The sequence below is a fragment of the Haliaeetus albicilla genome, chromosome 11, assembly GCF_947461875.1.
Source record: "Haliaeetus albicilla chromosome 11, bHalAlb1.1, whole genome shotgun sequence".
Taxonomy (NCBI): domain Eukaryota; kingdom Metazoa; phylum Chordata; class Aves; order Accipitriformes; family Accipitridae; genus Haliaeetus; species Haliaeetus albicilla.
Window position 1 is genome coordinate 20187681 of NC_091493.1, and position 22176 is coordinate 20209856.

Consider the following 22176-nt stretch of genomic DNA (forward strand, 5'->3'; position numbering starts at 1 on the left):
TTCAGCAGCAGTGCTTCTTGACAATAAGACCACATCAGATCTTTTCTCTCTTCAGAATGTAGCAGCGCTCAACAAAGCAAACAAAATACCAACATGGAGAAGGAATGGGTGGAAATGAATATTGAAATAGTATAAAAACCAATGGCAGGTCAACAGCTTTTGCATATGGTGACCAGAGGTTAAATCCTGGCTTTATGGAACTCAGGGGGAATTCCACCACTAACGTCAATTGGGTCAGGAGTTCGGCCTCTGTCAGTAAGAGATGCTGCAGAAATGCAAAGAGTTCAGCAACAGACAACCGGGGTGATCAACAATAAGACAAGTCTTTATATGAAGACAGCTGAAGCAACAGAGTATTAAAAGAGAAAGTAAATAATTAAGGCGAAGTGAAGAAAAGGCGTGTAGCGAAGTAACAATACTTCACAGTTGTGTCCTAGACCTTCAGAAGAACACTGGGAAGCAGGTGACTCAATCCAGCTACTGCAGGCTAAGACACATACACTTTGATGAATTATTTCCTAGAGGAAGCAATAAATCAGCACTCCATGTGGACACAGTGGTCCCAGCAAAACCAAGAAGGAATGCCTGTGGTCTCAGGAAGACTCAGACTGAGCCACTATCACCATCCTGATCTGAAAAAAAAGTATTTCAGTAACTGCAACTGGTAGTAGGCACACTTTAGCAGATTGGGACCTAAAGTAGTTTTAAAAATACCGATTTGCCTTAAAGCATGAGAAGCAGAGAAGAAGAAATTGCAGTAGGAGTCAGCTAGAAAAAAATGCGTTTGCCTCTGCACATGAAAATCTACATTTACTTCACGTTCAGCAGGAGCACTTCTAGAAGAACCCCTGTGCAGGAAGGGACCGATGTGCAGTACTAACACTGAGCAACACCAAAGCCAAAGGAGCTGTGTTGGCTAAATAAAGCAGGGATGAGCCCAGTGACCCAGCACAGTAGGACAGTCAACCCGAAGGCCAACAAACAGTAAAAGCAAAAAAAAAAAAAAAAAAGATGTTTTTTGAGCAGGTGGTGTAAATACAGAGTATGGTGCTCAGAGCACCCCTAACTACCACTCCTTGTCAGGGCAGCTGTAGTTTAAAAGGGACACTGTGTAGGCAGCCTTGTTTCCCATCACTGTAATCCTAAAATCATCAGATTACAGCAGAAGACTGACTGAGGCAATCAGATGGGTGACTAACAAAACCTACCTGCTGAAAAGAAGAAGCTTTCCAGAAGAGCACTGCTGGGAAGTTGGGAAACTTCAGCGCAGTGACCATCTTAATAAGGAGAGTTAAGGTTTTTGTGTGTCTGAATGAGCTGAATGCCAGCAGCTGCTTAAGAAGTAGATTTACCACCGCAGTCCCAGGAACGCCTGCATTTTCTGCTAAAATAAAATCTCTGGGCCACTAGCCTATTGGAATAGAAGCTTTTCCACTTAACTGAAGACATTTACTCATTCTCTTTCCACAACTCTCATGCTCCAGTTCTAGTAAAATCCTGCTTGGTTTCAGAGTTTTTTATGGAAACGCACACACATCTGCTCAAAAGTACCGATATTATGCGAGTAGTATTAAACAATTCACTCCACTGGGTTCCTCTGCCTCTCGTATTTATTCCTATGAAACAGAAAATGAACTGCAGCTGTCAGAGTGCTGGCTGACCTACTGGGGACTGTACTGCATTCCTGCACACATGCTGACATAGCATTTTCTAAAGTTTATTTCCCAAGGGGAAAGGTTTATAAATAAGTCTCATTCACAGTAAATCTCCTGCCCTTCATTCCCTAGAGCTTTGAGCAAGGGCAGTTTTTTGTCACAGGAAATTGCATCAAAGTTTTCAGAAAAAGTATATTAGCTTATACAATTTGCTTTTGTCAAACTGCCTTTAAAATGACCCTCACCAGAGCTAGATTTTAAAAGATCAGTTTCAATCTTCTCTATGCTCACTGCTCTACACATTCATTATCTGCAGAAATCAGACTGGACATCTATGAAATCTGCAGCTGTTCTAGAAGATAACAGATTTTAATACTTTTTTTTTAAAGTAACTTTTAAAAAGCCACAAAGAACCACTACATGATTAAAGATATTTCTGTATACCTTCTGAAAATACATATAGTCAGATCTCTAGGGAGACTGTTTTCTCTTAGGCTCTCTACTTGTAACTGAGCGAGAAGCTGAAGCAATAAGAGAGGGGCTTCACCATGGGCTCTAGAACCCAGCAGAGAGGATTCACTTAGGAGGCAGGATCCTCAGTTTGCAAGCTTTTCTGCCTGGGGCATCACACTGACAACATGTTTGCCGATCACATTACAACAAGGTTCTGATCCAGAACCGGAACTTCCCAGTCTACACACTCCCTTCCACCAAATCTCTTTCTGATTCCTCTTAGTTTTGAAAATACAAAAGATAAAATTATCCCTAAATGTAAGTACTATCCCTCCAGTTTGAAATGACCACTGAAGTATTTTCCAGGAGATTAAAGAATAAGTAACTGTTGCTTTGGAAATCCATTTCTCTTAAAGGCCAAAACCCGGGCAAGCAATATTGCCTATCTGGACATTACAAAATGTCAAAATTCTCCCTGAGATTTTAGTTTTAAAGGGGCGTTTCAGAAGGCATCTAGCAAAAAAAAAAGAAATATCAGATAATGTGCAGGCATTCTCTAAAAGATTAAATAGATGATTTGGCCAGATAAGCACTCTGGGGAAAGGCAGGAGTGCAGGGGGAAGGATTAGATGCTGATGAGCTGCATCTTGCAGTGCAGACAGTGGGACTGATGAAACAGTAGCACAGGATAAGGATACAACCTGCAAGAACAACTGGATTGTGCTCTGAAATACAGAGACTTAAAAAGCACAAAGACTCAAACCAGAACATCCTGGTCCACATTCAGACTCCCCCATATTGGAGATTCACAATTCTGGGTTTCAGTACATTTACCAAAGGTGAGTGAGACCAATGTGAATTTGCAAGGAACAGCTAAAGGTTAGATATGGTTTACACCATGTCTTTTACATTTTAACCCTTTGCTTCCTTGTCACAATTCCATACGTAAGTGCTTTGCTTTGAGGAAGTTACAAATGTCACTGTGTTTTCAAAGGCATCCAGGAGGAAATTCATCGATGGAATTAAATATATAATCTGTTAGGTCAGATAAGACCTGAGGCTGGTGAACAGGGATTTCTGCAACAAAACAAGGATCATGAACAACGGGAACCAACCCAGAGGAAAATGCAGGAAGGACTGACACTTAGAAAGGGTAACCACTTAAAAACTGATCAAAAGGTACAGCTCACCCTATAGTTATAACAGATACCTATTAATCTTACAAATTAATTTTTAATAATCCTCAAAATAGGGAGATGGGGATATTTAAATATCAGGTCTGGAAAAAGCCCGTGGCCCCTTGGACATGCTCCCTATAGGCTCTAAGCTTCCCTTGCAAACTCTTGTTCAACATGCGGAAGGGAAGAAAACATCTCTAGTGAAAAGCAGCTGTACAAACCTCTTCCAGTCACTTAAAACTCAAAGGTCTAAAAACTCAAAGTAGCAAAATAGGCAGTCTTACCCTGCAGCTAAGAACAAAGCAGCACAGCAGAGAGGTAAATTACAAAAGCAAGAGTTCAAAGGGACAAGTGGCCAATTCTCTAAGAACGCACTTAGAAAAGCTAATACTTTTCTTCTGAGGTTCCTTAATACCATCTGCTGCTAGTACCCTGGCAGATAGAACGGACGACTTCAAAAAAAGGAGTAAAATTGGAAGAACCTCTCTTAATACAAACATGCATTTAGGTAACACCCAAATTGTCACTGAAAATAAGGCTGTACCACAGGGTTGAAACTTTAGCACACAATGAACGTCCTTCTTCTATAGCACCTTCCCTCCAAAACAGTATTTCCTCTCCAAAAGGAAATACTGCAGTTGTTCAGTGCTGAACAGCACTAGGGAGCAGCTCAAGATAAGAGCTGAATAAGACAATATTTAATATAAACTGTAAGAGGGACACGATGAGGCCAGATTGCAATTTACTGCCTCTTGCAAAATACACCCCTGGAGTTTGACATCAGTATCCTGAAGTAGGCAAATATGGCGGTCACTTGGCAGAGGAGAAATCTGAGGCACAGGGAAATTATGCTGCCCTGAGTGAACTTCACCCCTACTTGTCCTACTCTTATATGTGGTGTTGCTCAGTGCCACAGCCAGCAGCTGTGTCTTGTTACAGGCACATGGCTGAACAGTGCATGTGGTTTGCACAGGATGAGTTTCACATCCAGTGAAGCTGTGCCAAAGCAAGGAGAACATGATCGAGATCTCTCCCTTCCATTCTTCTCAGCCATGTCTGTCCTGGTTTCAGCTGGGATAGAGTTAATTTTCTTTCTAGTAGCTGGTATAGTGTTATGTCTTGGATTCAGTATGAGAAGAATGTTGATAACACACTGATGTTTTCAGTTGTTCCTAAGTAGTGTTTAGACTAAGTCAAGGATTGTTCAGCTTCTCATGCCCAGCCAGCAAGAAGGCTGGTGGGCGGCACAAGATGTTGGGAGGCTACACAGCCAGGGCAGCTGACCCAAACTGGCCAAAGGGGTATTCCATACTATGTGGCATCCTGCCCAGTATATAAACTGGGGGGAGTTGGCCTGGGGTGAGGGCGGCTCAGGAACTAACAGGGCATCAGTCAGTGAGTGGTGAGCAACTGCATTGTGCATCATTTGTTTTGTATATTCCAATCCTTTTATTATTATTGTCATTTTATTATTGTTATTGTTTATCATTATTAGTTTTTTCCTTTCTGTTCTATTAAACTGTTCTTATCTCAACTACGAGTTTTACCTTTTTTTTCCCCCGATTCTCTCCCCCATCCCACTGGGTGGGGGGAGTAAGTGAGTGGCTGCGTGGTGCTTAGTTACTGGCTGGGGTTAAACCACGACAAAATCTCCAAGCTGGATCTTGTCAGGGCATTGATTTTCACACGGAGTACCAGACTTTGGGATCTGCCTGCAGAGCTGCCTCCTGGAGCCCACCACCTGGCAAAGCACTAACTACACCTTAGTACATGCTTCCCCCAAGTGAGAAGAACAGTCTCATTCACCCCACCAATCTTCCCCCCTGAAACTTTTCTATTTGTCCCCACCACTTGTAAATGTGATCCCAAATTCTCCTTGTACTTCCCTGGCTGTACAATAGCCTTTAGATCTCTAAGCACAGTGGCCCATGAGAATGCCCTCATTCCCATACATGGAGGCAAGCAAACTGAGGGTAATACAAACAATAAATCAACACTCAAAGATGCCTGATTTTTATTTTTGGTTACAGGTGAGGTACTACAGCATCAGGAATATACAGGCTTTTCAAACAAAGTTGGGATTTGGGATCTTGGGAGTTTAAATTTTGGGATTCAAGATTAAGAAACACTACTTTGGACAATAGCTGTGTGAGGACTTCTCACCTAGGTACTTTGATATTTACATTTTTCAAACCTTTGGCACATGCAGAAACCCTGCTGCCCATGCCACGGTCATAACTGAAGCATAGCAGTGGAACTGAAGTAAGAGGATTACATTTCAGGAGGGACATGTTTTGGTGCGAGACTAGAGGCTTAAGGGGATTAAAAGATAGGAGCTGCTTCCCAGAGTGACAGGGTGAAAAACAGCAAAGCCCACATGTAAACATCGCCTATAAGTAAACATTGCTTTGTATCCTTCAGCAGCAGAGAGATACAGTGAGCAGAACAGCAAATGAACCAGTGAACACATCAACTGCGCCTTCAGCCACCTCCACTGTCCCCAGCACCATCTTAACTCACATCATACCTGCATTTTCTGTCTCCTTGTGCCTTTTATCACCCTTGTTTCTTCTGAGCTGCCGCTCTTCCCACAGGAACCAGCCTTTTTCTCCTGTCTTTCTATTATTATCTATATTGTCTTTCTCTGTATAATTCCCCATCACCAATGGAAAACAATTTGGAAATACTTTTTAATTCAGTGCAAGGAAAGAATGTTGGGATGCTATATAAAGGAGGGTGACTTCCATATCAAGAAACTAGAACGGGTAGGAATATAGCTGTCTTCATAAAATCTAATCCTGGGTAGAAAGGGGAACTCCCGTAAGTTTTAGAAAAAAGGACTGCAATCATTTTTAAATTCAGGAGGATTTTATTTTTCTGCTAGATAACACTCCTCAAAGGTGAAGCATTAGATTTGGCTTCCAGTTCAATATGCCCTTCTAACAAATACTTACAGAAGCGGTGGTTTTATTCCCTGAAAGATATAGAGTTAAACTCACTAACAAGAGTTACAAATGCCGGAGGGCCTGACATGACTGGAACATCCTATCTGGATGTAATTTAGAAATCAGAAAACTGTGCCAAATTCAACTGATGCTTTCAAGAAAGAAGAGAATTCAGGAGCAGGGTTGTGTGGTGCTAAGCATTGTGACATGTGGCTAAAGGCTGGAATTGCTTCAGAAAGCTTATAACGCAATACAAGAAAATTTAAAGATGACTACAGCAACCTGACAACAGACACTAAGAGGGATGGATACTCGTGTATTGAGTAAAAGCTGCCAGGCATATTTATGTCAAATGCATTAAAATACACACATACACACAAATATATTAAAAAAATCCCCTACAAACTACATTTTGGTTTCATTTTATAGAAATAAACTGCACTAGACAGGGACGAATCTCAAGGGCTACAGTAAACTGAGACAAAGAAACCCTCTCAAAAGAGAAGTCCTGCAAGTGTCATCTGAATTTTAATGACAAGGTAGTTGATTTCGTTTGTATCACAGACAGCATCCAAGAAGAAAAGCAAGGTTAGGATGACCACTGAGCCAGGGCTGGGGAACCGGGAGATGCACTTTCTGTAGTCAGACCTTTATGGCCTTGGATACTAAACTTTCCCAAAGCTCAGTTGAAAAGAATGGAACAGAAAGTCAGAGATCACCTCTGAAAAGCGCTGACAGGTAAAACTGGTTCATATCTATAAATGGTAAAGAAGAGGACAACTTGCAAAAATGCTCGCATTACAATAAGCATACTTAAATTCTCTTCCCACTGCTGTTCAGGAGCTCATGCTTCCTCCTTGTTAAATTCACACTTCTTGATATTGCAGATGCTCTGCTTTCATTTCAAATATATCTGTGTTCACCTTTCTTTTTCTTTCAGTGAAAAGCATGTTAACATCTTGCCTGGAGTCAGACACGTGAGAAGGCTTCTACTTGTGCTTCCACAAATCAAAAGCAGCTGCTACATGGCATGGCTGAAGTAAAAACTCTTAAATAAAAAGCAGAAGAGCAAAAAGGGGAAAGGAGGATAGAGCAAGTAATAAGCAATGTACCCTGCAGTACAACTGAGGAAGCAAAAAACAAAAGAAACAATCCTCCCCTCCCCCTAATTTTTTGTTTTGTTTTTTTTTTTTTTTAATGGCATGACTTTTACATTTCTTTGTTGAATATGTGATGAAAAATGTAGGTCTTGAATTACCACATACATTGCTTTACACATGTTGCTCTCCACCCAGGACAGCTAGTGACATTGTATGCTAGATAACTTGGAGATAGTCTCAATCTTACCTCTAAAAGGGCTTTGCTCCAGTATAGCTGAGGGAAACAGAGAGGAAAAGAAGAGTTTATAGAAATGGTTTCATTCAGCTTGTAATGAGCTACAATTCTCATTATCTGTAACACTGGTGCTTGCAGTTTATTAGGAGGACTCATGTCTTCTTATTTTTAAACCACACTGGTTAGGTTAAAGCTACCTTACTTGGGAATTGGCTTGGTCCTGGCACCACTCTTCAACTCCCCTTTACATTTAACACAGCATTTTTTGGCAGAAGAGAAAATGCTCAATGCATAATTAAGAGCTTGGATAGTGTTGTAATTCATTTAAGTGTCACAGGTATGCCATGACAAACCACAGTGCAAAAGCAACTCATACCCCCCACAAAACTCGCTGCCTTGCAAAGCCAGTATTAGTTTCCCAATCAAAAGAAGTTTTATGGACAGGGAGATCTTTCTTAGTTTTCCTTTTGCCTGTCTACAGTGTGTTTACCATTTGAGTACAGGTATTGTGGTAAATCACAAGCCTTCAAAGTACAGCTCAGATTTTTAGCTCTCTTACCCTTACCAGCCATCATAAAAAATTGATAAAAAGTCTTTTCATTGTGAAAACGCTTCCAGTTGAAATACACAGGCAGCCTGAAACAGCTGGTCAAAACGGGGCAAGCCATTCAGCTGAAATGCTGATGTGGCAATGATGGAGTATAGTAACAAAAACTTGTCACCAAAGTTCATTACTTTAAGGTTGATGAAAAACAACATGGACAGTTATAAACCGTTGCCCCTTTGAAAACCCTCTGAAACCAGCAGCTCCCAAGCTTTCCCATACACAAAGCCATTTCAGAGATGCTGACTGCAGCTAGGCTCATCGTTTCTTAATTTAAGAGCTTCTGTCCAACTGTAATAACTGCAACAGATGACAGGAGAGACAATCACTAAGTCAACTCCTACCCTGACCCTTGACTGTAACCTGGGAAATGGGAAGCCAGCAGAAGTCAGAAGACTAATTTGACTTGAAACAAGGGATATTTTTAGGGAGAACAACACAGTCGGTGCTCTCATGAAGACCAGAGTCAGTGAAGGGCCACAGTTATGGGAGAAAGAAGTATTAAAAAAAAACAAACTTAGCAGAAGTATAGTCCCTGAATAACGTTGGCAGAGAAAACACGGGGATTATTATTCTAACCACGATGGCCCAGCCTGGATTTGAAAGCAGAGCTGGTGCCTCAAATAGCCTAAGGTATTACATCTGGCTCTTCAAACTAATCTGACCCCTTTGAGACAGACAAATACTTCCTTGGGGAAGAGTGTTGTTACATTTCAGAGTCCTAATGTTAACCACTGACTGTCAATCGAGATAAAACAAGCACCCCAATGACTCATAAAACTAATTTTCCATTAGACAGCAAGAGAGAAACTGATGACAAGAAACAACAACAAAATTAGCCGTTAACAGAAACCAGATGGAATAGCAAAAACTATTCAAAGAAAACTATTAACTTAATATCAAGAAAAAGAAATAACTGTGTAGTAACCACAAAACGTCTCAATATGGAGACCAACCAACCATCAAGGTCAACATAAGGGAGCTTAAATTGATTGGTTTTGAGATTGCTTCCTGTTACACTAGGCTAAGCTGGGAACTTGACGTTAAATTAGAAGGAAAGGGAAAAAAAGATACCCAGACAAGAGAAACACAAAAACCCACGTAGACAGCAGCCCAGCTGCCCAACAGAAAGCGCAGAAACCAGGCCCTGGAAGAACATTTTAAAGACATTTCTTCCTCTTCCCCTTCCCAACCCCTCCTGCTACCTCAGTGCCACCTTCTCTTTTCAACAGCCAATTTCTATCACTGAAGAGCTTCAGATTCACCTGTACTAAAAAAATAATAATAATAATAAAAAATATTCATATGTCTCCACAGTGCACACTAGGACCTACTATAAGGTTTGTCTAGGAATATGCCAATTCAAGTCACCAAATTGCCACTGAAGCACTACTGGCTCTAGTACTTCAATCCAAACTGTTCACGACTTTTTAAACAACTACAATTCAGTTTCGTCAACCTCTGATACACAAAAAAACATGACTCAAGTTTCAAAATCATGAAATTAGCTTAAAATTCATAAGACAAATGCGTACATCCCCAATCACAGAGGCTGAGTACACCAAAATACACATGATAAAAATAAGTCAGCAACACTGCCTAGTAACTGCAAGAGACAGGAAGAAAATCTTAAAAATGCACGTTTCAAGCATTAGTTAAAAAAAAAAAGTAAATAAGATTTAAAAAAAGGAACCTTTATCTTCTTAACCTTTCTTTTGGTTATATGCAGGACAGATGCATGGGTATGGTGCTTCCATGCTCAATCCAGAGATGACAAAATTACCATTTCTTTTAACATAATAATCTAATTATTTCAGTACCACTATTTAGATTTTGCTTTTGAAAGCATTACATCCCAGGAAGAATCAACAGTACACCTTTTTTTTTTGGCTGGGGGTGGGGATGGTGATTTGGGTTTGTTTCGTTTGTTTTTTTTCCTTTACAGTGACTGAAATTCAGGTGATTTGGGTTTTTTTTCACCAAATGAGGCTGCGATTCAGAGAGGCAAGGCTGTCTGAGGTTATCACCTAGCCAATAGGTTGAAGTCATTATGTCCTTTGCCACAAGGCAAAATGCAGAAACAAGGGATAAGACAAAGCGGGGGTGGTGGGGTGGTGGTGGTATAATCTGTGTAGTCTGTCAGCCCTGAATGGCTTAACTGAAGAAATGGGAAAATCACCCTCTTACAATGCTCTTCTACATTACCTCACCTTCCCCGAGACAATAAACTCTTTGGAGCACATCCTATGTCTTTAGGCACTTCTAGACAGATTTACAGTACCCTTCTGGTGTCTGCAGATAACAACAAAATAAGAGAACTTGGAAGAAACAGCATCTGTGGATATGCTCTGTCCAGCCGTATGATGAAAGGCTTTAGTTGGGCCCTTTTGATTTCCTCATGCCTAGCCTCATAAAGAAAGCACATTAATTTAATTAATTCAAATGAATGAAAAATTATTCACTACCAAGCAGGAGACAAAGTTCAGGGCAAGGGTATTTTAACTCATTTCAAGAAGGGGAGTTCCCAGTCAGACTTTACAGAGCCTGTGAAGCCACACTGGGGGAGACAACTTCTACCTCCTTCAAACCCACTGTGGAACTGCTTTTCTGAGAAGCTAAATCACTTCAGAGTAAAAGGTGACATGAATGTCACAGGTTTTGCTCCTAAGAGAAGTGGAGGAACTTTGCAACATAGTTCTTCAGAGACCTACTTTTCTTCAGCCAATCTGACTCATTAAAGCCTAGTTTCTGAGATGATTGGCAAAGGCATTGATTGCTTGGCTGTTCTTGATCATCTGGGTTTAAGCCATGGAAGGTTCCCACACACTTATAACAGCCACCAAGCAAATAAATTTAGCAGCACTAGTTATCTGGTGAGCTTGAAGTCAAGGTAATGAAGGAGCACCAGGAAAATCCCTAATCACGATTTTTGTCTTTCATCCACGTATCACAGACAGATGAGAAAAGCATGTTGCTAACAAAGAAACGTATGAATTCCGAGACACATTACAAAAGAGTACTTTCAGCAAATGCAACCATAAGAAAGAAATGTGTAGCTTTAGCAACAAGTGGAAAGAATCTGTAAGTGAAAACAACATACCCAGAAGAAGTGATGTTTAACAAAAACTAAATCCTGATGTCAAAAACACATCAAGAAGAAACATGAAAGGGAAGGAGAGCAAGCCACAAAAAGACATCAAAAAGGAGAGGAGGTAGGAAGAACAGCATAATCTGAAATTCTCTCTGTTCTTTACAGATTTATGATTGTTAAAGAGCCAGATAGAAGAGGTTTCTCTTTTTTCTTTTTTTTTTTTTGTGTGTGTGTCTTGTTTTTCTCAGCAACTCAATGTAATAGTAACTTTGCAAAGTTCAGCTCTGCCTGAATTGTCTATTGACAATTGCCTATTTTTGCCCTTCTCCAAATGCTCTTCTAACATTGTCATGCAGTGGTAGGGTTTCCCCATTGAGGCTGACTCATTTCTATTGTAGCTGACAAGACTCCTGATCTTCCAAAACCTTTGTAGCCCTTTGACATGTCTCAGAGTGAAGGAGTCTATGTGCCATGTGAAGCATTGTTAACAAATACAGAAGGTATAGCTTGGTAGCTATAACACTTGTGGCCATGCTGCATATGACAGACAATTCTCTGTCAAACCAGTCCTATTGCAAAAGCTTTAGCAATTTGCATCATCTTCTAAAAAGTTACTACTAGACACACTTACTGAAAGCCATGGGGGCACGTTTATGCCTTAGAAGAATAAAAGCGTGGCCAGACAGCAGTACAGTTGAGTAATTTTCATGAAGATATGACAAATTATGCTAATCAGAATCACCAATACTAGTTAGGGCCAGGCTGCCTTTAACAGGTGCAGTTAAAATCCACAGACACCACTCAGAAATCAACACATCAAAGCTTTGAGAATTACAGTAATCACATATGATTATTTAACAGGAAGGTTAAACAAGAGCAAAATAGGCAAACCTGGAGACAAGCCCTTTCCCTGCATTTGCAGGTACTCCTGCTACCTCTGCTGAAAGAAAACATAGGCCTCAGAAGGGAACAGCCCAACACCAGTTCTAGTGAAGGAAGTGGTCAAGGATACATCACTGATTTCTGAGTCAGGGAGCTGTGCATTCATGGTTTCATCATTGGTTTCGCACACTCCTTAGGCAAGCCACTTCAATTTATACTTCAGTTCCTCAGGAGGAAAACGGAGCAAGTAAAACTTTTTCTTGCCACGTGAGCTCACTTTTTTAGACTGAGTTTTGAGAGACCGAAGGTGTCCTTTTTCTATCTATCTACAATACCTAATACCTAGTAAAACAGGACATAAGTGCCACTTCAGCGCCACTGCCACACAATGACACCAAAAATAATGCTTGAAGATTGAAACCCTGTTCTCAAAAGTGACTTTAAGTGCAGCCTTGCTATAAACCCCACAGAGACTCTAAATGTTTCCAGAAACTGGAAGTGGAGCAGGCAAGGACCACACTAAGAGCCGACCTTGGCTTCCAGAAGTCCAAAGGAGTATCTGTGAGAGTTTAAAACACAGAGGATAAAAAGTATTTCCAGACAAATCAACAGTAATAAGAATTACCTCACCATGACTGATGCCAAGGTTTAACCTTTTGAAAGAAACATACTGTCAGACAGGTCTACAGTGATACCCCAATGAAACCAACCTTAGTTTAAGAAGGAAAGGCACTCATACAGAAAAGACAAGTTTTGTACTAAGTCAGAATCTCTCCTAAGCCCGGATTCCTGACTCCTCAATTTATTGGAAAGAGAGTGTAATAGGCAAACATGACTCTCCCAACCATCAAAAGAAAAAAATGCTATTAACCTCTCGCTCTCTCATATACTTTGTCGTGGTTTAACCCCAGCCAGCAACTAAGCACCATGCAAGCTGCTCACTCACTCCCCCCCCATCCAGTGGGATGGGGGAGAAAATCAGGAAAAGAAGTAAAACTCCTGGGTTGAGATAAGAATGGTTTAATAGAACAGAAAAGAAGAAACTAATAATGATAATGATAACACTAATAAAATGACAACAGTAGTAATAAAAGGATTGAAACGTACAAATGATGCGCAGGGCAATTGCTCACCACCCGCCGACCGACACCCAGCCAGTCCCCGAGCGGCGATTCCCTGCCCCGCCACTTCCCAGTTCCTAAACTAGATGGGACGTCACATGGTATGGAATACACTGTTGGCCAGTTTGGGTCAGGTGCCCTGGCTGGGCATGAGAAGCTGAAAAATCCTTGACTCTAGTCTAAACACTACTGAGCAACAACTGAAAACATCAGTGTTATCAACATTCTTCACATACTGAACTCAAAACATAGCACCATACCAGCTACTAGGAAGACAGTTAACTATATCCCAGCTGAAACCAGGACAACTTGAAGAGTGTGTTACCCTCCTGCTGAGACAGTTTGTCAGGCTAAAGTTTTTGGGGCAGCAGGGCAGGCAAGCTACTTCATTTTCAATTAGAAGTTGAGTTTTCTTTTGCGTTCTTTACATACAAAGCCCAGGCCATATTATTTTCACAGCTGATTGACAGACCAAACCTGTACTTCTATTTGTATCCCCATAGAAAAAAACTAGACAACAAACCAGCATTACACTAATTGATCTAATTTATATTCCAAATAAGACACCAAACTTTTTGTGACTAAGGATCAGAACTTTTACTAAAGACATTTCAAGGAGGAAATTAATTTCAAATGGAGTTTTCTAAAAAATTTACTAAATATAAAGTTGGGGTTTTTTTTTTTTGAGAACTGCCACTCTGGCTATGCCCATTTTCCCTTGAATTCTTCCATCTTCAGCATGGGAGAATAAACAAGAAATCTTCAACACTCTTATAACTTAAATTCATCTTTGAACCAGGTCTGAAAAAGGCTAGTAGTCTAGGAAAAAAACCCAAACAAACAAAACAAAAAAATCCAAAGGAAAAAAAGTCAAGATTTTTTCCAAAGGAAGTTTAGATACATGAAGTTACCAAAAATTTAGCACAGTCATATTGCATAAATAAGCTGGGAGATTTTCTGTTCTGTTTTTTTTTTGAAGACAAGTGAACTAAGTTTAAAATAACTGTCAGACACATCGTTTTAGCTTTAAGTGAGTACTTGATTGTTGTATCTATGCATACGGATGTTTGGTCAAGAAGATATTTCTAAAATCAGTAGTATCTGGTTTTGAAATCCTAAATTCTATTACTTTCTAAAAGTAGCCTGGTCCCTCTTCCCTTGAAAGTATCAATAAGTGCATACTCTAAGATATTTTGGGATGTGATTTTGTCAAATTCTTTCTGTAAACTAGGTAGTGTAGGCTGACTAGTTCTGTGTTTTCTAAGCTAACATAGACAGAAGGAAAGGCTATCACATGGTAAATATTTGACTAAAGGTTAGGAAAGGTGTTTGTTATTTTGTTTTTAAATAAAATCAGTTTTCACAGCAGAAGGAAGTTACCAGGGGGGTGTCACAGGGAAAGAGTTAATACAGAACAGCCTGAAGAGCAAGGTTAATAATGAGGTGGCAAAGTTTACCTCCCATACAGCTTCCTGTCATTAGCCAAGGCAAGGTGCAGAACCACCTAATTGTATTGGCTAGTAAAATAGCAGATGACATGCAGGCTGGATAAATGTCAAGTGACAATCTTAATTTTACATATTCAAGGCTGGGGTCGAGGTACTTAGGAATACAATCTTTGGGTTATAAAAGTAATTTTACTGAAATGTCAGCTCAGTGCTTGATAGTGGAATAAAACCCCCCAAGTGTTTGTAATTATTAAGGGAAGTACAGAATCACAATGGTCACAGAGAAAATAACTAGGAAACAATCTCCTGTCTCTCTAGTAAGAAACACAGAACTTCCAATGAAATGAGCACTTCAGAACAAAACAGACACGAATTTTGTACAATAGTTAACGGTGGGACTCTGACTCAGGTGGTTTTGAACACTCAAAGTTTTATTTGGGTTCAGAAAAAGCTATTGGAGAGATTAGCAGAACAGAAATCTATTGAGAACTATTAAATACAAATACAGAAGAGTCCTTGAGCTATAGCTGGGAGAGCTTTCTGAGGAGGCATCATTATATTGTTGATGATATGCCTACTTTTAGACATATTACATAATTACATGTCTGTTTTTACACTAGTCCCTAAGCATCTCCTGTTGCACACTGCCACAAACGCTTTGGTCCAACCTGGTACAGCAGTTCTTACGTTCTCAATTCTAGCTATGATCTTGACTCTGTTGACAACTTTAGCATTCCTGATATTGTGAGCATAAGCGACTGTTTGGATCTTTGAGTCAGTTCTCTGGAAGAATCATCACTCATGAGATACGCATTTAGTGCTGAAGGGTTCAAGAAAACATTATTTCATACTCCTGTATAGGAGACAATTCTCTCCAGAAGTTGAATTTAGGCCTTAGTGAAAAATAGCAAATCAGAAAAACAAAAATGCATGACAGGAAGGGAGCAGGCAAAAAAAACAAAAAAAAAAGCCACTAACTAGCGCCTCAAATACCTATAGTGCATGGATATAGTCAGAAGAAACTACGCTAGAATGACCCTATAAAGAGGGCTGTGCTCTGCTCTGCAAGATGACAAAACAAAAACGGATTCCCCAAATCCCAGACTGCAATAGTTGCTGTCAGTTCCTTCCTGACCTCCATTTTCTGAGTGCTTTCAAGCTGCCAGCCTTCACTAGCTGCACACAAACTCCTCCAGAAGCACAGGAAAGGCACAATGGCTAAAGCTCTCTACAGAGTTCAACTTGTAGGTGGTCTGACTCAGAGAGGTCTAACTGGCCTATTCGTATTCATGATTTTGTATCTAAGCCCAAGGTCATAAGCATCTGTATGCCAACATTTACAAACTGTGCTGAAATGTCTTTCTGTTATCTTTAAGCTCGGATGTTATCTGCGTCTACAGTCACCTCACTTCAAGACTGTTCTCTAAACATTGCTGAAAGGCAAATACACAACTGGGGAACTCCAAAGCACAACTGCAATGACAGTTGTCAATGTACACAAAACCTTGCAGAACATCAAAACACTACTTTACCTCCAACCTGTTCATTTGATATTACTTTAATATGAATGCACGAATAAACCAGACCAAACCAGAACTGTATAGCCAAGATAGCACATCGCTGAGCCCTGTGCCCAAGATTTGCTCAGAGAGAGGTGGTGTGCAGTTGGCACATCTCCACACTAATGTGCTCGCACAGCTTTTGGATTGGGCTTGTCTGTATCAGCAGTCAAGTCCTAATTTACTTGACTTGCAGTCAATCCCTGGAGATGCACATGGCTGCCTGATATCCCTCTGTCTCCACCAGATCTTACACATGGTCACATCCCTACTGGAAGCTTTGTATTTCTGCCTGCCCTGCAGTCACTCCCAGGAGGGAGAAAAGAATAGACAACACAGTTCCAGTCGTTTCTGCTCAGGTATCGGCACAGGTATCAGTGCATCCTATCTGTGCCTTTTGGACAATGAGACGCAGAGGTTTGGGGAGGTGTGGTTGGGGGGAAACAGTCTCTGTCCCCCCTCTTACTGACCCTCACTTGTCACCAGTGGCCAAGACATGCCCGTGATGAAGTGGCCAAATCCACTGCGGTGTTGAGGCTGAAGCACAAGGTGATGATGGCACCCCTTTGCCCTCCTCCACCAGACCGAGGTGCAGAGATCTCCAGCCTGGCACGCTGCACTTCCTCAAGGAGATGCAGAGGATCCTCCATCCTGCAGCCCCCACTGTTGTTTCCCCCCCAGCCACATCCATCGGAGGAAGCCAGACACCGTCCCTCCTCACTGCTGGCAAAGGAGGGAGCAGGCAGAGGGCCACCCCGCTCTGGGAGAAGAGACAACGGCAAACCATAAGGAAGCTGGCCAGCACTGAGAAAAGCCAAATGGCATAGGGCAGGCTGCAAACCTGACATCATGAACGCATGGTAATATATGCTCTAAATAAATTTTACATTGTTTGTCATCACAAGCAATTTGACTGCAACCCCACCATGGCACCAGAATACTTCCCACCATTAAGCTTTCTAGGAGGCAGCCTAGTGGCAGAAGGCCATGGACTGAAACCATGTTCATTTTGCACTACTGAAAAATTGATTTTCAATCTAAATTTATTCTTCAGTTATGTTTTTGAATAAAAGACCCCACAAATACAAACTTACATCTGTTCTCACCGTAGACCTACCTTTAAAATTCCTCGTCAGCTGAGAAATAAAAACCCCCAAAGTTTCTCCACTGCTTGATAGGTCCTACAAAGAAGCCACCATGCTTTGCCTTCCCTGTTTTTTACTACTTTTCCCAAGGACGTCACAGCTGCAACCATTTCATTTAAATGTTACAATATGATGCTGCCTTTATATCAGAGAACTAGCTAATAACTCCTTTTCCATTCATTTCTTTAATACCAACATAAGCATACTCTTCATTTCAGTTTGTGTCATTTCTTGCTGCTGCCGAACACTGAATATTTTTATTGTATTTCTGACTCTGCCATTAGGAATCTTTATATTCCATTACACAGAGACACTGACATAGGAGATAAAACTGGTAAGGAGTTTTATCAGATAAGTCTCAGTCCTGCTCCCTGCCACAGTCTGAACACAGAGTATCATGTTTCCTGTTCTGGTTCAATTCCAGCTCTTCACAGTGATCTACAGAAAGATAACCAAAAATTGGATTTGTGCCCCTTTTCCCCCTTATTCATTAGCTGGGGTTTTTCTGTTCAGTGCAAACTCTCACCTTCCTGGATCCGTAAGTAATCTTAGGCTGAAGAGGCCTGTTCAGTTCAAATATCTTCCTCACTCTTAGCTGATAGAGCGAATCTTTGGCAACTTTGGTAGATATTTTGATCCAGAACATTTCCCAGACATATGAAAGTTCTTTAATAATAATAATAATAATAATGAACACCACCACTACCTGAATTAAAAGAATTGTAAACACCAGAATAAAACTCCTCTCCCCAAGAGCGAGATTTTATGATCTACAGTGTCATAGTCCATCCAGGTCTCTCATGCTTCAGCTGCATGAGGATTTTGAGGAATTTCTGAAGCATGGGCATATGCCTGAGCTCTTTCAGATGGCACGCCAAAGATGACACTCTAGTTAAAGACGCAGGTGAACATGCTTGAATCCCCTCTGTGCCAATAAGGCTGTAATTGTTGTTTTGTGCTACAGTGATAGTACTAAATCTTATTTGATTATTAAAAAAAATTTAAAAAATAAAAAAAAAATCAGCTGCGTGGGTGGCAGGAGAGCTGAGTACAGCTAAAATCTGAATGTGGATAGTTGAAAGAACAACACGGAGATGCTTTTCGAAAACTTCATTTTAAACTATCAACACATGCACCTAGTACTTTAAACATCCAAGTGCAGAAATAACTCTTCCTTCCCTATACCCTGATGACTAGACAACATAACTCTGGACTCCAGGTGTAACTGAGTAGTGAAGCAGTAAATACACTTTAATGTTGGGGGGGAAGACAGCCTTAAAAGTTTAAATCACATAATCCCAAATTCACCTCTTAATTCCACTGACTTCAATCAAGTAACTGAATGCATGGGACCTCACAAGTCTAATAAAATCAGATAAAGAATCCTGCTAGCGAGCTTCTATGAAACCAGGATCTTATGCATCGAAAGGTCATAGTCTGTTGTAAAAGAGTATTAGACTGTCACCTCTCTACCTCACAACAAATATTGAAACATCTGCAAAATTCAAGCAGCAGATCAATTCTCACAGTATGTATAGCATATAAATTTCAAGAACATTAACATGTGAAGTCAAAAGGAGCTTTTTAAGTTTTTAAGTCAACATTTCAAGTTATTTAGGACTCCCAGAAGTACTGATGTGCCCTCCCCACCCCCAGACCCACAGGCTGATAGTGCAAAATACTGTCACTCCCAATTGTTAACAACAGCAAAAAATAAATGTCACTGAATATTATATTCTTGTGTACATGCAAATTCTATTTAGGTGATCAAGTCATCTTGGAAGACAACATACTGGCAGGCAGCATACATTTAAGCTTCACCAAAAGCACGTGATCATTAATCTCCTCCTGGGGGATTTCACACAAAGCTGACAATTTCTGCTTCCACCAGTAATGCTTATTTACTAAACCCTGGATTGGACTTCAAGCTATCGTTTTGAAAAGAAAACAATTTGTCTGCACAGCAAAGCACCGTTTCGTCCTAGATGTCTAGCAGGGACTCTTGATTTTTGCACTTTCAAGTTTGGGGTTTTTAGCAGCCCACCTAAATAAATATATAAATAAAATCCTGCCCGAACAGACACCACCCCCCCCCCCCCAGGGAAGGCAGGCAGGCGGGACGAACACACGCACCAGTGCAGTTACCAGCCAGAAGCAGCGTACGTACTTAAGGCACACAAAGCAAATAACATTTGAACATTCTTGCCAAATGAGATTATGTGTTTGTATACCTCCCTCTCACACATGCACAAACCCACACATTACACAGCAAATAATGCTCACGGAACAGAACAAAGACCCTTTGTTATTGTTCCATAAGGTTTTGCAAAATCCCCTTCTTTGTCTAAAACTGAACTAATAGTGTTGTTTGAGCCCTGAAGATCTAAATATACAAAGCTTGTACAGAAAAGGAATATAGATTTCTTTTAGCACAACTGATAACATTAGAAAACACAAGCTTCTGAGAACAGAAGCCCCCATTTACAAGCATCTTTATTCAGAAAATTAAAAAAAAAAAAAAGTAGTAAATACTGCAGCCATTCAAATGCACACATTCTGAATGGACACAATTGGAGCTTAAGGCTTATCACACCCAGCTGTGTTTTAACAGAAACTCTTATGGTTACCTCCCCCCACATAAAAGTGCTAATACTAATACAATTAAAAAGCCAGCTTAAATAAAAACCACCCCAGAAGATTTCAAAACCCAGCAAGTTCTCTCTCTGCTTTTAATCCCCAGCACCCTCAGAAGGTTCATATGAATGAAGGAAAGGTGCTTAAAAAAAAAAAAAGGCAAAAAAAAAAAGGCAGCTTCACAATTAGGACTGAACAAAGTATAACACTAAAAGGGATCATTCACGTAGCACTCTAATGAGGAGCCTCTGCAGCAGCCTCTCTTGACAGGCTGCCCTGATGTATGTATTTATTTTGCAGGGCTTAATAGCATCCCTACAATGAACTGTAAAGCCAAGATACTCTGCTGACAAGGCATTCTCCTACCTGCAGCTTCATTTTCCAGCATGAATGCATGTGTGTATCCTCAGCGTAGCTTCCCCTGGTTGCATGACTCCTGTTATCCAGACTAAAGAGACGGAGCTGTGTAAGCAGAGCTGCTGATTGCCCTACATTTGCCTGCAGATGAAGAGAAAGAGTTGGTGCTGTACTTGCTCGGGCTTGTTTAAGCCCCCTAAATATAATACTAGTGTAGCTCAAACTAGACTAACTACTTCCTCCAGCTGATCCCAGTGAAAAGAGCTTGTGATGAATAATGCATGAGAGCTCCTATGAGCGCGCTCCATTGCTTGCAGCAGCTGATGTCCATCTCTCCCCCCTTCCCAAAAGCAACCCCTAGCAATTTTTGTGCTATGAAGCATAAAAATTCTCCCACTGTCCAAAGAGCAAGGAGCATGCCCCTCCCAGAGCCATTTTCTTTCCTCTACTCATTAGTCAAACCAACAGATCTGGCGATTTTCTTTTTTTTTAAAGATAAAAATCTATGCAGCTAGAAGTCAAAGAAAGCACAATAAGCACAGAGCCATATCTCTGGACTACACAATACTAGTAAATTCAGTTGCTTAGTAATTAATTTTTCTTATTCTTAAGGGCTTCGATGCAAGAGAAGCTGTATAAAGATGAACACTGAAGACAGAGAAAGAATGTGACAGACCAGAAAATAATACAGCACAAAGAAGGTAGAAAAAAATTGCTTGCTGTAGCTGGCAAGTTCAGTTGACTGTTTACAGAGAAAAGAGATTGCTTAGGAGAACTTAGTGGGCGGAAGAATATGGGGGATAAACTCACATGCTGCTTCTCTTGAGCAATAAATTCCACTATGTCAATACAACTTTGCAAGCTAACTACACAAATCACTTACTTTCAGATATTCTTTCAAAGAGCAAACAAACACAAGAGTAATTTGCAAGTACTTTATTTGCAAGTGCAATTACTCCAATAGGCAGGTGTCACTACACCCCACTGGCGGATTCAGTTCTATTTCTCAGAACTGTTTTGCTTTGATTTCATTGTTAGGTACACAACAAATTATTTGACATCTCTTTACCAGTTACCTGCTGCAATCTGTGTGACGTAGCCATCCAAACACAACTGACAAGGCTCTCACAAGCCATTAGTTTCCTGTAAAGGAAACATGGCTTTAATGTATCATTTACAGTGAGAGCGTGTGTGCAGCTTCCTAAATCCTGAACTGTGGCTCTTCAGTTTGGACATAACTCTAGACATCTCTGAGGTCATATTTCTCAGGTCACAACAAAACTCAGAGACAGTCCCTGCTTTCTACCCTCGCCTCAGGTGACTTACACAGAAAATGAGAGAGAGAAGGTGAAGACAACTGAGAGGGACCAAAAAGAAAGGGATATTCAACACATTAGAGTCACCTAGCACTCAGTCACAACTGGTTGTAACTTTTGAAGGACTCCTCTTTCACCTCTGCTAAGGGTGATCCTCCTGCAAGGATCAAAGCTAACCTTAGGACTCCCCAGATGACATTATCCAGACAGTTGCATTTATTGTCATGCTTTCCCTGGGACACCCTCTGACCTGAGGAATGCTATTACACACCACAAGGCAGAGGAGAGGATCTCCTTTCCCTTCAACTGCACTTTTTTCAGACCAACTCCGTCTTCTCACCCTCATCAGTTCCCTGCCACATCCACTTTTAAACTGAGGTTTTCATATGACTGCACCCCATTCAAAATTCAGCTTTACCAAAAAATGGCATGGTACAAATCTTGCAGCCAGGA

General features: G+C 40.7%; 1 protein-coding gene across 8 annotated transcripts in view; it reads right to left on the minus strand.

Moving 5' to 3' along the window:
* The window catches only part of MARCHF8 (membrane associated ring-CH-type finger 8), a 97919-nt gene that overhangs the window by 34406 nt on the left and 41337 nt on the right, over positions 1-22176 (minus strand). For 4 of the 8 annotated variants that reach the window (XM_069796525.1, XM_069796524.1, XM_069796528.1 and 1 more), the window contains exon 3: positions 20417-20548. The exons of the other annotated variants lie outside the window; for them this stretch is intronic. In XM_069796525.1, the coding sequence (XP_069652626.1) occupies positions 20417-20548 (132 nt within the window). The remainder of the gene's footprint in view (positions 1-20416; positions 20549-22176) is intronic. 8 annotated transcript variants of the gene reach the window in all.